Source organism: Emydura macquarii, unplaced genomic scaffold (genome assembly GCF_026122565.2).
Source record: "Emydura macquarii macquarii isolate MOO-44397 ecotype Brisbane River unplaced genomic scaffold, CSIRO-AGI_Emac_v2 contig_318, whole genome shotgun sequence".
NCBI lineage: Eukaryota > Metazoa > Chordata > Testudines > Chelidae > Emydura > Emydura macquarii.
In genome coordinates, this window is record NW_027130455.1 from 4,280,990 (window position 1) to 4,295,117 (window position 14,128).

At 39.7% G+C, this 14,128-nt stretch overlaps 1 protein-coding gene across 5 annotated transcripts in view; it reads right to left on the minus strand.

Moving 5' to 3' along the window:
* Positions 1–14,128, minus strand: part of CNTN5 (contactin 5) — a 645,973-nt gene that overhangs the window by 19,780 nt on the left and 612,065 nt on the right. For all 5 annotated transcript variants that reach the window (XM_067567931.1, XM_067567926.1, XM_067567939.1 and 2 more), the window contains one exon: positions 10,072–10,181. In XM_067567931.1, the coding sequence (XP_067424032.1) occupies positions 10,072–10,181 (110 nt within the window). The remainder of the gene's footprint in view (positions 1–10,071; positions 10,182–14,128) is intronic.

Sequence of the window (14,128 nt, forward strand, 5' to 3'; positions counted from 1 at the left end):
TCACATTTTGAAGCTTTTCTCTGCAGCCACAAGGCCTACACACTTTTTTCTTTTAAAAATGAAAGCTGGAATTTTCATGTAATTACATTATTTCAGGAGCTGGGGCCTCAAGAAAAACAACAAATATCATGAAAGTTGGCACCACTGTAGTGTCTGGTGGTGGTGCTCTCATGTTTATCTCAAGCACCCTTCTAAACATCAGTGGAGAGAAAGGAAGATAGAATTTTACTAAAATTAGTCAATTTCAAAAATATTTAAGGTGACTGCTCCTTTAACAAAGTTTTAAACAGTCTCACTAAACACTTCCTTCCCTTCTTACTGAGCAAAGATTGAAATCCCATGTGCTTAATTGCAAAATAGGAATGCCACAGCCTGATATTTCTTTAATGTAAAAAACAAGCAGGAAAGCCTGCATGCTTTTAAATATAAAAACTATTCAGGACTTCATTATGTAACACTGGTCACAAACACAATCTCTCTCACTTATATGTACAGTGTTCATACGCCACAAAGGCTGCTAGCTAGAAGCTGCATAGAAAAACTGCTCAGATTCCTGGGAAATGAGTGTTTGAACATTTAAAATGGATTGAGGGAACTGTGATAATTCTTGAGAGTTCATGAATGGCTGCCATCTCTTGTTCCAGAGGGGTAGCCGTGTTAGTCTGTATACAGCAAAAACAACGAGAGTTCTGTAGCACTTTAAAGACTAACAAATTTAATTTCAGCAGGCATAAGCTTTTGTGGGCTTCAGCCCATTACCTCAGATGCAGTTGGTAGAAATAATACAGCAAATATTGGCAACATATACATATCCAAAGGCAAAGACAAGAATGGGGTAAGTGGATGAAAGCCGGGTACTTAAGGCCTAATATAATAACATCCATAAACCAGTGGGAGAACACTTCAATCTCCCAGGACACACTGTCTCTGACCTGAAAGTTGTTGTACTTCTACAAAAAATTTTCAAAAACAGACTTCAAAGAGAAACCGCTGAGTTAGGAATTATCTGCAAATTTGACACATTCAAACTGGGTTTAAACAGGGATTTGGAATGGCTATCTCATTACAAGAAGTAATTTGCTCTGATCACCCATTCTCACTAGGCCTCAAGTACCCGGCTTTCATCCGTCTACCCCGTTGTTGTCTATGCCTTTGGATATGTATATGTTGCCTCCTATATATATTGCCAATATTTGCTGTATTATTTCTACCAGCTGCATCTGAGGAAGTGGGCTGAAGCCCATGAAAGTTTATGCTTGCCATCTCTTGTATCTTCTTGAACAACTATCTGCACCACTAAAAAGAGACAGTAAAAGTCTGAACAATAGGTGTGCTAACAAAAGGAAGATTAATCGGTTTTAGTTCTTTCATCCCAATTGCAAAAAAAAAAAAAAAAAAAAAAAGCAATTATTGACAGGAAAGCAAAATTAAACACTATTGAATGCTCTTTGGCAATGGAGTCTCAAATGGAGTTGGTCCAAATAAAGGTAATGTATAAATGTAGGGCAAAACCCTATATTTCATTGCCATAGAGCATATAGAGTCATAGAATCATAGAATATTAGGGCTGGAAGGGACCTCAGCAGGTCATATAGTCCAACCCCTGCTCAAAGCAGGACCAACTCCAACTAAATCATCCCAGCCAGGGCTTTATCAAACCAGGCCTTAAAAACCTCTAAGGATGGAAATTCCACCACCTCCCTAGGTAACCCATTCAGTGCTTCACCAACCTCCTAGTGAAAAAGTTTTTTCTAATATTCAACCTAGATCTCCCCCACTGCAATGTGAGACCATTGCTCCTCGTTCTGTCATCTGCCACCGCTGAGAACAGCCTGGCTGCATCCTCCCTGGAATCCCCCTTCAAGTGGGTGAGGGCTGCTATCAAATCCCTTCTCACTCTTCTCTTCTGCAGGCTAAATAAGCCCAGTTCTCTCAGCCTCTTCTCATAAGTCATGTGCTTCAGCCCCCTAATCATTTTCATTGGCCTCCACTGGATTCTTTCCAATTTGTCCACAACCTTCCTGTAGTGGGGGGCCCAAAACTGGACACAATACTCCAATTGTGGCCTCACCAGTGCCAAATAGAGGGGAATAATCACTTCCCTTGATCTGCTGGCATCACTCCTACTAATGCAGCCCAATATGCTGTTAGCCTTCTTGGCAATAAGGGAACACTGTTAATTCATATCCAGCTTCTTGTCCACTGTAACTCCCAAGTCCTTTTCTGCAGAACTGCTGCCAAAAGGTTAATACAGGTCTTGCCAGCCACTGCTGATTGGCATCTAACAGCTGATGGAAGGATAAAAGGGCTGGTAAGCAGAAGAGTGGCTAACAGCGGGGTGAGCAGGCAGGAGAAAGGAACTCCTGTCAGCAGATTGCTAGAGAGCTGCCCTGGACAACACCCCAGCAAGGAGCAAACAGACCAACTGACTGAAGAGCCTGCCGAGGCTCGAAGGAAAGCAGGAAGGAGCTCAGGGCACTGTCATAGTCAGCAAACCCTAACCTTGTCTGGCTTGACACCCCCGCTGAGCTGAGTGAGCTGTAGCCACGCCCCCTGTTTGGCTGGGCGGGGGCCACCTTTGCATTAATGCATCACCTCACAGTCACCTACACCTTAAGTGAAATAAGGGAATATGGTCATTTTTTAAAATTTAAAATAAATGCTTATTTGTGGTTAGTAGTTTTGAAATACCAGTAACCATCTTAGGACCAGCAACCCTTCAGTTTTAGTAGCAGGGTGCAGAGGATTTGCAAAGGGAATAGAAAAGTCAGCAGGCAGACTTTTCTCTAGGGATCTGATCCAGCTCCCACTAAAGACTTAAGAGGAAGTTGGATTGGGCCCTCACGTTGCAGCAAAAGTCTAGAATTTTGCAACAGTTTGAATTCACCCTCCCCACTCCCGCCCCTATTAAAATTCAGCTAAGTGTCATTTATACTGGTGAATTAAAAAAGAAAAACTAGTATTTCACCATTTATCTTACTTTTCCAACCTCTGATGGAAATATACATCACACACCTGTGATGTCCCAAAACTCCCTAAAATATATTGTGCACTAAACTCAGATAAAATACATTGCATGATTAGGATGAGACAGCCATGTAGGCACAATTTTTCTTTCAGATGATTTAAAATTCTGGTATATATGAGGTACATGTCAGGGCACAGAAAAACACCATTAGCAGATTCTGTTCTTTGACAGGGCAAATCCGGACATAAGCAATAGTTATTATGTTCAGTAACCCTTTCTGAACATGGTATTCCATATTCTCTGAATTTGCTGTTTGGCAAAGTGATCTTTGAACTAGGTCTAAGCTGAGCTGCAAGATACTAACTCTTGGGGGAATTTCAATGACATTGACTCAACAGCTTTGTGACCTAGTCTGTGATTTAAATCTCAGCTCTTAGCTTTTCAGAAATGAAAAGGGAGAAAAAAATCAACACCAAAGCTCTTATTCTTGCTGACTGATTAGGTTTTCAATTTTTTCCCCATTAGTGATGGGTGGCAAGCAAATTATGCCTGAGGCCAACAGCTAAGTTTCTCTTTGTTACAGATTCCAAAAGACAGGCATAAGCCACACACCTTATGGAAAGGAAAGCAGACTCTGCACTAACTTCCTTTTGGTTCTGGCTACATATTTGTTGTTCGTTTCTGCTGGACGTTTTTCATAAGTCCCCATAAAAAAAATTAAATCAGTCTGTCTGGAAAACAGCTGCTGTCAGGCAAACTTTGATGATCATTTGTTCTTTTTCTCTATTATTTGAGCTGTTTTGTGGAAGCTTACAAATTGGCTTTATTTATCAAAGCATAAATGGCATATTTTTAGTTAGAACAGGGGGCTGCTGACAAATCTGCACTGAAGCCAGAAGTAACGTGTGCTTTGGAAGGTGTAAATGAGCACAACAAGCCTGGCATAAAACATGTGTCACAACTGTTAGTGCTGCCTTTCAGGGATGACAATGAGAAATAGGACAAGTTACTTTGCCTTTCATTACTTCCCAATACAAAGCGTAAACAGGGATGGAGTTGAAACTGGGTCATTGCTGATTTGTCCATCTCCATTAACTATTTTGTCACATTTGTTGACATGATGCCAAACATTCAAAAGGTTAAAAAAAAAAAAAAAATCTAGTTAATGATGTTGCTAAACAGACAGGAATTGTGAAGACCATATAGATGGCTGTCACTTTTGTAGTGACCATAGGCAGAATACAAATTGAGGCATGATAATATAGCATCTGGCTGTTATTTTGATACTTTTGAGTAATTTTTCTCATGGTTAAATAACATTTGAATATGAGGGCAGCATTTTACCTCTGATCTGCATTTATTCCTCATCAGGAATTACCTGTAACTAAACCATTTAGCAAAGTCACCTTTTACAAGGTAGCTGGATTTTCAGACAGTTTTTGTTGGCTGTTCATGGATTAAGCCAGCACCGTGTCATTTCACACTGAACAATGTGCCAAGGAAAATAATACTTTTCAAATTGTTTGTGAATGAAAATGTTGGTTCTTAGGGCCAGAAAGGGGAAAAGACCAGAGTAGAGGGCTGGCATTTTACAAGCTTTTTTTTTTTTGACCTTGTTGCCAATGAACCTCAATCCAGACCGTTTCCTGTTGCACTTCTGGGACTTACTAATAGAAATTGCCAGTCACATCAGTCAAATTGGGCCAGCTATGTGGGTTTTTTTACAAGTCTAAATGGAGATTGAATCAATGACCTTCTATGCTAGTCCCCCAAACCATTAGCCCCTCTCTCCATTTAAATTCCTCCACTTCAAGTGAGTCAGTAATTCTATCTTTGGCCAGTAATAATGGCCTTTCTGGAGATGTGGGGGAGTAAATCTTACTCTCCTACTTGACTGAATAAGGGCTGTTCAGCTGAAAACTCTGCCAGGGGGATGCGGTGAGGAAGAGATGGAGCTATTCACTGAAATGCCCCTTTGCCTGCAGAGAAGTTTTGGAGAGCGATGGGGAATGGGAAGAGCCTTGGATCCACCTATAGCAGTGGACTCATAAAGAAAAGTAAGATGTACCCAGACGTGGGAAGAAGAAACTCACTCCCTCACCCACCAGAGAAAGGGGGAACAAGGAAGGAATTGTACTTCCATGAATTGTACACTCCTGAATTGAAGTCCAATGGGAATTAGCTGTCTAACTCCCTTAGGTTCGTTTGAAAACCCCAGACTAGCAGTTTAAACTTGATGCACAGCACAAGGAGCCAGTAATATAACCACCGATAGCAATAATAATCACCAACCTCATTTCTGCAAGTGAGCCAACACAGGGCTTGAAGCAAGTATTATTTAGACTGCACTTCAAATGTGCTAAGGACTTTACAACCACAAAGGAAGAGACATTCCCTGGCCTGAAGACAGCCCACTGAACTACCTACCCCAAACCATCTCAAACATATTAACATGTTCAGTGCTATATGAAACAGCATTATATGACAGACCTGCAAAAAAAGAAGATTTCAAAGCTATATTCTTCTAGAAAGCGTCATCTTCATTAGAGAAAACATTTTCATTTGGGACATAAAGTCTAATTATTTCTTTCAAGACAGAATAATGTGAAAAGGATGAGATAAGCCCCACAGAACATTCTGAGAATCAGTGAAATCAAGGGATGAGGGCAAGGGAAACATAGTAGCCATAATTTATAGAGACATCACATTTTTTTGAAAGGTTATTTCACAAAACCTCATTTATGAGGTTAAAAGGCAGGGTGTAGTGAGCAAGCTATTTCAAAGGATAAAAGACTCTTGGAGATTGAAGACAGGTTACTAGTGAGTGGAAGCGTTTCAGGATGGAGAGAGGTACATTTGCAGTGGCACTACAATCTGTATTAGGTATAATTTTGTTCTCTATATAACAGTTAACTATAATAAATGAAACACAGTATGGTATCAACTTTTACAGGTCTTAGCAAGTCATGTGCACAGGGGACGGGGCACTTTCGACACAAAGGAGCAGCATGACTAAAATATAACAAGCCAGGGCTGACAAGTGGCTAGCACAATTCAGTGTGGAGAACTGCATGGTAAATGCAACTCAGGATAATAAAAAAAAAAAAAGATCTGGGTAGATTCAGAATCACTGACTAGTATGATACAATGGACAGGTCCAGAAACACATTTGGGAACTCAAGTTAATGGAAAAGATACACTAAGGGACCTTGGCCCCTTACTGCTGTGAGGAGTGGAGGGAGACCAAAGAAAGATGAAAATGCAAAAGGGAGCTGGGGAGCCAACATATCAACCTTCTTCATTCCTACCCAGGAGCCACAACATGGCTCTCTGCATAACCACTGCATGGTTAGGACAACGGTGGGTGAATGGGGACAAGCCTGCTTGCTCCCTTCCAAACCTGGTGGTATTTCCAACTGAAAATCCAGCTAAAGTTAAAGCTGCTGATAGCATCATTAACATCTGTTCTGTAATTTTACTCCTCCTGGGAGGGGAAAAAAAATAGTGGACAAGCATGATGAGGTCAACTGATGTCAGTGTGACTGCCGAGTAAGCTGTGATCGTGGTGAGAATGGACAGAAGATTAGTTGGGCAATCCCCTCAGTGTGGCTGGAGCTTCCTTTTACTGGACATAACCAGATCTCTGTGGTTTGGAGGGCATGACCCCCTTCCACTCTTCTCCCAGGAAGAACTCTCATAGGAAATCTCACTTGCTCAGTTATCAGAGTTTTCTCTCTTCTTTCTCTTTCTCTGAATTTTACTGTGTCAGGTGGTACAATATGGACTTAAGCTAGTCGGCATGATCGTTAGAAGCAGGAATACAGGCAAAGCCAATACACAGATATATATTGGATTGGACTATAAAACTAGCCAAAGTAAAGTCTCTGAAAACTGTGGCTATAACTGACTGGGGAGGTTACCTATGGAACGCTGCCTTGTGCTCTAGCTTTACAATTATAATATTCAAAATCCCTAGGATTTTCACTCTCCTCTGCTGGCAGTTGTCAATATTTTTAGATATTCGACTGAGAGAGTTTAGCATCCTCTTTCAGTATTGTCCTAAAACTGCTTCCTCCAGGTGGGACTTTGTTTGATTGGAGGAAGAAATAGAATATCTGGGCATCTGGATCATGACTTCCAGGAAACTTCACTCCAATGACTAGCAGTATAAAAGAGTGATTGAGAAAGGCAGAAACAGACATGTTTTTAACTATGGGGATAGGAGAACAATGAACTCTAAAAACGATTCCTCTGAATTATGTATTTCTTGCCTCTAGGTCTGATCCAACACCCACTGAAGTCAAAGAGATTTGAGCACATGTGGTTAAGCATATGTTTATGGGCTTTCCTGTATCACTGTTAGACCCTGATGCAGTAACATATTTTTATAAAGTGGAAACAACCTGGATGCAGATTGGGGCGATTAACATGACTCCTGCCATCCACTTTTCTAACTGAATCTCTGAACTGTGAATATCGGATATGGAGATGGTTTAAAAACCCACGTAACTCTGCACCAGCTCCAACTTGATTTCACTCAAATTTAATAACTGGCAAAGATTAGGAGGTTCAAGTTGCAGTGCTTATATATTTGCTTGAAAATGTCTCTTCCACGACTTTTCAAAGCTACAGAAATTCTTATGATTTTCTTTAGATTCTAAAATGAAAATAAATGCAGCTTAGAAATTATGTTTAGGATGCTATTTTCAACAAGAGCAATCCATACTAGGATACCTTTATTTCCTTGGCTAAGTGCAGACACGCTACTTTTTATATTTATCCTTTAGTTAAACAAGTTTCAGTATCCCATATGTGGGGTTAAAAATGAGCCTGAACCACAAGCTGAAATCTGTCCTCACATCCCAGGTTGAGTGGATCTGAATCCTGTTGTGATAACTGGGCCTACTCATGTACTCTAAGTGTAAATTCAACTATAAAAAGTGAGTGAAGGTTCATAAATGGTCACAATGACCTGTTATATAAAATTCTTTAAGAAAAGATGTAAGAAGGTGACAGAAACTGAATTAATTTAATCAAAAGTGTTTTACTGACACTGCTCAAGGACTGTGTTAAGATTATGATGGGTAAACAAGAGGAGTAGAGGACTAGAAATGAATGAACCAAAACTGGTGTGTTGGAAATTAAGTATATTGGTGGACAAAATAACAAGAGGATGGACTAACAAACCAACATTCCCTTAACAAAAAAATACTTTTGGGTGAAAAATTAGCAGAAGAAACAGTTTTCTGCCAACAACTGCTGAAGTAAGCTTTATCATCTCCTGGGACTCCAGACCTTCTTCATCTTAGTCCTGATTGATGTCCTGACCAGACTGGCTAGAGAGTGAGACCCAGATGATATTGCTACCTCCACCAGCTCTGTCTGAAACCCAAATGATCCCTGGGATGTGAGACTTTTTTGTGTTCCCCAGCCAGCTGTCTTTTTCCTTCTCTACCTTATTTCTTTCCTTTCCTGTCTCTATACTTTTGCCTTCTGTTTAATAAGAGTGTGATTTAGCCAGCCAATATTGCTTATTTTTCCACATATTTTGCTGTGAGCCTGAGACCAGAGAGGCAACTAAATGCAATGCCCTAAACATCCCAATGTTGGTATAAATTTGACAGGTCATGGAGTGGCTAATACAGCTGTGTGCTGGGCCTGTGTTTTTCCAGCAGTGAGGTTGCTGGTGAAAGTCATCACCAGAGACAACAGCAGCATCTTCTATCTTTCCTGTTCTTTACTATCCTCTTTTGTGTGTGTGTTTGTCTTGCTTTGTCTTTTTAGGAATTGGGATCAGACTTTAACATCAGCAGCAATGAAAACAGCTGGATCCCATCCCACCTAACATATTCTTTTTCACCAGAAGAGGCATTTATTACCATCTTTGATACCATCTAAAAGACTGTCAAACAAGGGTTTTGTTTCCTTCTAAAAACTCTCTCCAGCTAAAGGCAAAAGGAACAAGGGATATTATTAAAATGAAAGCCTTATATTTTAACTGTTTTCCCTTCTTTGCTGTTTCTTTAATAAAAGGTTAAAAGGATTTTAACGGCACTAAGCAGGCTGAAGTCTCTGTATACCAAACCCCAATTCTTGTTTAAATCAGTGTAGTGTTGGACAGTGACTGGGTTATGTAATAACACTTTTAAGCCCATATCTTCCATTTCAATTAACACAACATTTCTCAGATCCAAACCATTCCCTGTAATTTTGGTTCCAAGCTGATCTGAAAGCACAGCCAGTTCCGTTTCCAAATCCAGTCCTTTTCCTTAACACCAGGGAAGCAATGCATTGAAGTAGAGCTTTTCTTCCTGGTGATGCCCCAACAGGCTCCTCCTTATTGCACCTGCCCGCTATCTTCTGTCCATCAGATGTCCCCCAAGCCATTACCAACAGCAATAATCTCTATGAAAGCACACTAGTGGCACTGACTGCGTCTTCTATGTTTGCACAAGGAGTGCCATGCATAGGGATGACTCTCAGTAAATAACTATTTTGAACTGGTTGCTTAGACCTGGAAACTGTCAACACAATCTTCTGTAGCCAGTGAAGTCAGCACATTAGCTGATTTGCAGTTCTTTCAACTTTTGTGGACTGTCTAGGGTACGTCTACACTATAACCCTGCTCAACTGAGTCAGGCTTATGCTACAGGACTATAAAAAGCAGTGTAGACATTCCCCCTTGAGCTGAAGCCTAGGCTCTAAGACCCTGCCCACTTGCAGTGTTTCAGAGCCTGGGCCTTACCCTGACTGGGAAAGTCTACACTGCTATTTTTAGGCACGGATCTTGAGCCCCGTGAGCCCAAGTCAGTTGACCTGGGCTCTTAAACTCGCTGTTACAGGGTTTTGGGTTTTTTTCTTTTTTCGGTGTAGCTGTACCTTAGGGACCCTATAAGAGCTAGCAATGGACTGTTTTAAAGCATGAGCAAGCAATAAAGACTATGCCAGTACCCCAGCTGTGATTTCTGTAGCCCTGGTTTTCTTACAGATAGTCACATATTATGAGCATAATGTCTACTGAAGTATCACCATTCCACACTTCAGCAAAGTGCAATGTTAGCAACAATAACAACACTTTTTATTATGTTATTCTGTATTCATACCTCAAATCCCTGTGGTTTTCCTAGACTTTCTTTAATATGTTTCCATGCAACAAGAATCTCTGATACAGACAAACCTGTAGCTTTGACATCAGTAGGAGCAGCACTGGGTTCTGTATTAAGAAAAAATGAAATAATAAACCTCTGTGGTAACAACTTGTGTCTATCAAAAGCACTACAACTGAAAGTGTCATATACTTCCCGTTTGTACCTTATTACTCAGAATAAAGTATTGTGGTTGTTGTATGAGAAACCGAACAAAATAAAAAGATTATCTATATTATATTTCTTTATTTGTGTCATGTTACATCAATATCTTATTACAGATGGGCCCAGCAAAGTATGCAATGAAAAACCTCTTTTCCATGAATTGGTTGGATTTCTCTTCGGCAACCTTTAATTCTTATCTTCAACAGTATTTTTTCCCTTAAGCCTTCACCAACAGATCTGCATGGCTGCAGAAGTAAACAGAGCATTCTTTCTCTCTCCCTTACTCTGCCATTTCATCAGTTGAAAATGAAAGCTAGATGGGGTGCTCAGATGGTCTTGCTTTTGTGTTAAACCAGAGGCTAAAAAACATGCAGTTACACCCAGAGATGTAGTGAAATGTAAAGCAAAAGCTCTTTTTAGGAGTATGTTAGTACTAAATGGCCCTTCAGGTTGCTGGCATATATAAATACATTTTTAAGCAAAGAAACTTCTTTGATTTCTGATTCTAGCTAGCTTTGCTGTTAACATATTTTACATTGCATAACACAGGGGTTAGGGAAAACCTTTAAAACACCCCTGGGTTGGTCAGCAATAAGAGAAATAAGATCGGGGGATGGGAAGGGTGGGAATAGGAAAATACACACTGAAAGCTGTTGGGAGACCTACAGAAACAATATATACCATAGATTTGTGTGATTATCTTGGTTTACAGAGTGTGTTGTCACTGCCGAGGGTTTGGAACTTTTCTAGAGCTTAGAGCCTTGTGCCTTTGAACCTGGGGCAACTTTCATTCTCTGTGAAATTTAATAAAATCTTACTGAAACATGTTTAGATGAGAATCTAGAACTTAGTGAGAATGCTTTACCTTACAGCACAAGCACACAGTAGCTATTCAGCACCTTCCACCTTCCACCTTTTTTTTTTTTTGTTCAGTAATAAGCTGGATTCAGATTCATCCAGAATAACAAGGCCTGTAATTTGTTTCTTGGCCTAACATACCTCATTACGTTTTGTAATGTTTCAATCTGATCATGTTGAGGCCCTGGCTTTTACAGTATAAGGAGGCACATAAAGGAGCTTTTTAAAATAGATGTTTTAGGGCTTGTTTAACAGGATTATAGAAAAATAATTTCCTTTTGGCACAGCCTGTGTTAAAATGATACATTTTGCTTGTTGATCAAATTGTCTTTATAAGGAGTTTAATATAAATCTTTATACAGTAGATATTTTCCCCCCTTAATTTCATATTACATTACGTGCTCTGGCACTGCTGACCTACACCTTCCCCCTGACATTCCTTTTTGGGATTTTTCCTTTCCTTTTGCTGGGCTTTTTGCTTTGTTTTTGTTGTTGGTTTTTTTTTTTTTTTGGTGCCAAAAGAAAATGAGACCTTCTGACTTTATTCAAAATGGTGCACATTAATAATGGTGTATTATTACTAAGTATAAAATATAGATTGCTCTTTTGAAGCAGTAAGTAAGAAGAAATTATAATGTTTACCAGGCGTAAGTGATATGATCTTCTGGACTCCAAGAGTTTGTTATAAAGAAATGTATTCTGCATGATATTATTTTCTGTTCAATAGGTGCACCCTGTTTTCTGTTTTATGTACTACTAAAACTTGTGCAGCAAAAGCTATATTCTAGTTTTTATATTATTGAAGCAATTGTCTTATTGTCGGGGAAGACATCAGTTTGATAAATAATTTGTGATATATACAAAACGTTGGATAGCAGCTTTTATGCTTTCTAAAAATGGAGAAATCATTTTCCTTTCATAGCATTCAATAGAGGAGGTTTATGTATTGCTCACAATAGAAACAAAGGGCTTTATATTCATATATATTAATTGTTTTTAGTAAATGAAGTAAATATATATATATAATACCAGTGTAATTGCAGTGAATAACTGCCTGACGTAAGAAATGCATTTACCTCATATATATATATATGCCTCATATATGTATATATCAATATATATATATATGAGGTAAATGCATTTCTTACATGTCAGGCAGTTATTCACTGCAATTACACTGATATTAGACTGCAAGAATGTAAATGTTCAGTAAAAAGACAGAAATGCTATTTTTAGGAATAAGGTACATTACGACCGTCTGAAAATTTATGGAGATGAAATGGCAATGTATCTTGATACAGATGGAATGAGGACCATATAATTTGCTATAAATATAAAATAGTCCATGGCTCAGTACAATGCCATGATTTATACTGTGTGTTTAGCATTGATGATAAGTTTGATGGGTTCATTAGGTTTTTCAATAATTGCTGTTGATGTTATGATCCTATTATTTTATTAATGTCTTGATATTGTTACATTTATTGATATCTTCCTGGGGTCACCCTGCTGAAAAAAGGTCAACATTCTTAACAATCCCTCTAACATTCCCTGGTCAAATTTAATGAAAAATAGTAAGACTTTGAAAGTCCCTCTGCAATGTCCCAAAGAAATTGCTTTTCATTTGCAAAACCAAAGTTTAGAGTAACATGTTTATCCTGCAACAGATGATGACATTAACACCTAACTCAGAATAGGGAAGTGCATTCACTGCATTGTGTTAGGTTTCAAAGATGAAATCCTGAATTCCCATCTTGACAGGTAATTGGAACAGGACCTGATTCTCAGCTACCATAGCGTTAGTAGGTGTTTATTTGCAACTGTAAACTGGCCAGCAAAGTCCCACCATTCCGCAGAGAGTGTTTCCCCACAAAGATTTTGATGTTAGCTAATTTTATGGAAACAGGTTCTAAAATGAAAAAAAGTGCAGGCCCAAATCAGGCAAGACCAATCTTTTAAACCCGTTGTGAAACACAGCCTCAGCAAAGTCTCCTTGCTTAGTCACTTTCACTATTGATCTCTGTTCCCTTCTCATCTTACTACCAGGGAGGAGTTTTTACAGAAGTTTCTGATATAAAACCTGAGCTCTTCAGTCAGGAGCCCAGTCCTTTTCATGTATTTGGGCAAAAGACCATCAAATAGTGAATTTCCTTGACCAAGATCATCCCCTCCTGTGGAAAAACCCATGACAGAGATCTCAGAGGAAGGAAATCTCCATGACGATTCCCTGGGAAAGACCTCCCCCTCATCATCCTGTTAGGGAGGGAGTAGAGTTTGGTCGCCTTGTGGAAAAGACCACTGGGGCCATACCCAAACCTCACATATCCCCAAGGATCTATATTGATCCCCAGGACATCCGTGGAAGACTAGCATCACCCATGTAGAAGTCCCCTCCCTCTCTCTGCACCTGCATTGGCTGCCCATATCTCCCTTGCAATGAAACTCCAGTGGAACCGTGCTACCAGGGCTATTCCTTAGATGTGGCTCCCTCTGGAATCCTAAGGGAGGTGTGATTTCTCTGCAGAAAAGAAAATATAGGGCAGGGATATACTATATTTCTTTCTTTTTTTTTCTTAATTGATTTCCACAGGGCCAGAGGGGGGACAATTTGCAGTCCCTTGGACCTGCCTCCAGACTACCCAGTCCTCCCTCAAGCCTATTCAAGCTCCACTCCCTTGCCCAGCACAGACCTTCCACAGTATCCAATATAGGGGGAGTCAAGTGGTGCCAGAGATGACTCATCTCCTCTTTCTGTGGAAGGTGGGAGGGTCCCCATCCATGAATAGGACTAGGAGGCACGATCTGATCCTCTGTGTGTCAGTGATAAGATGCAATCTGTCCAATACTGTTTGAGTCTATATACGTATCCTGGTACTGATCTGGCATCTGAAACAATGATTATTTTTCCAGTTCATCTTTAAGCTTTGGTTCTGCCCACTGAATAAAAACATTTTGAGCTCCCAGAAGACTAATAGAACTTCCAAAGTTTGGA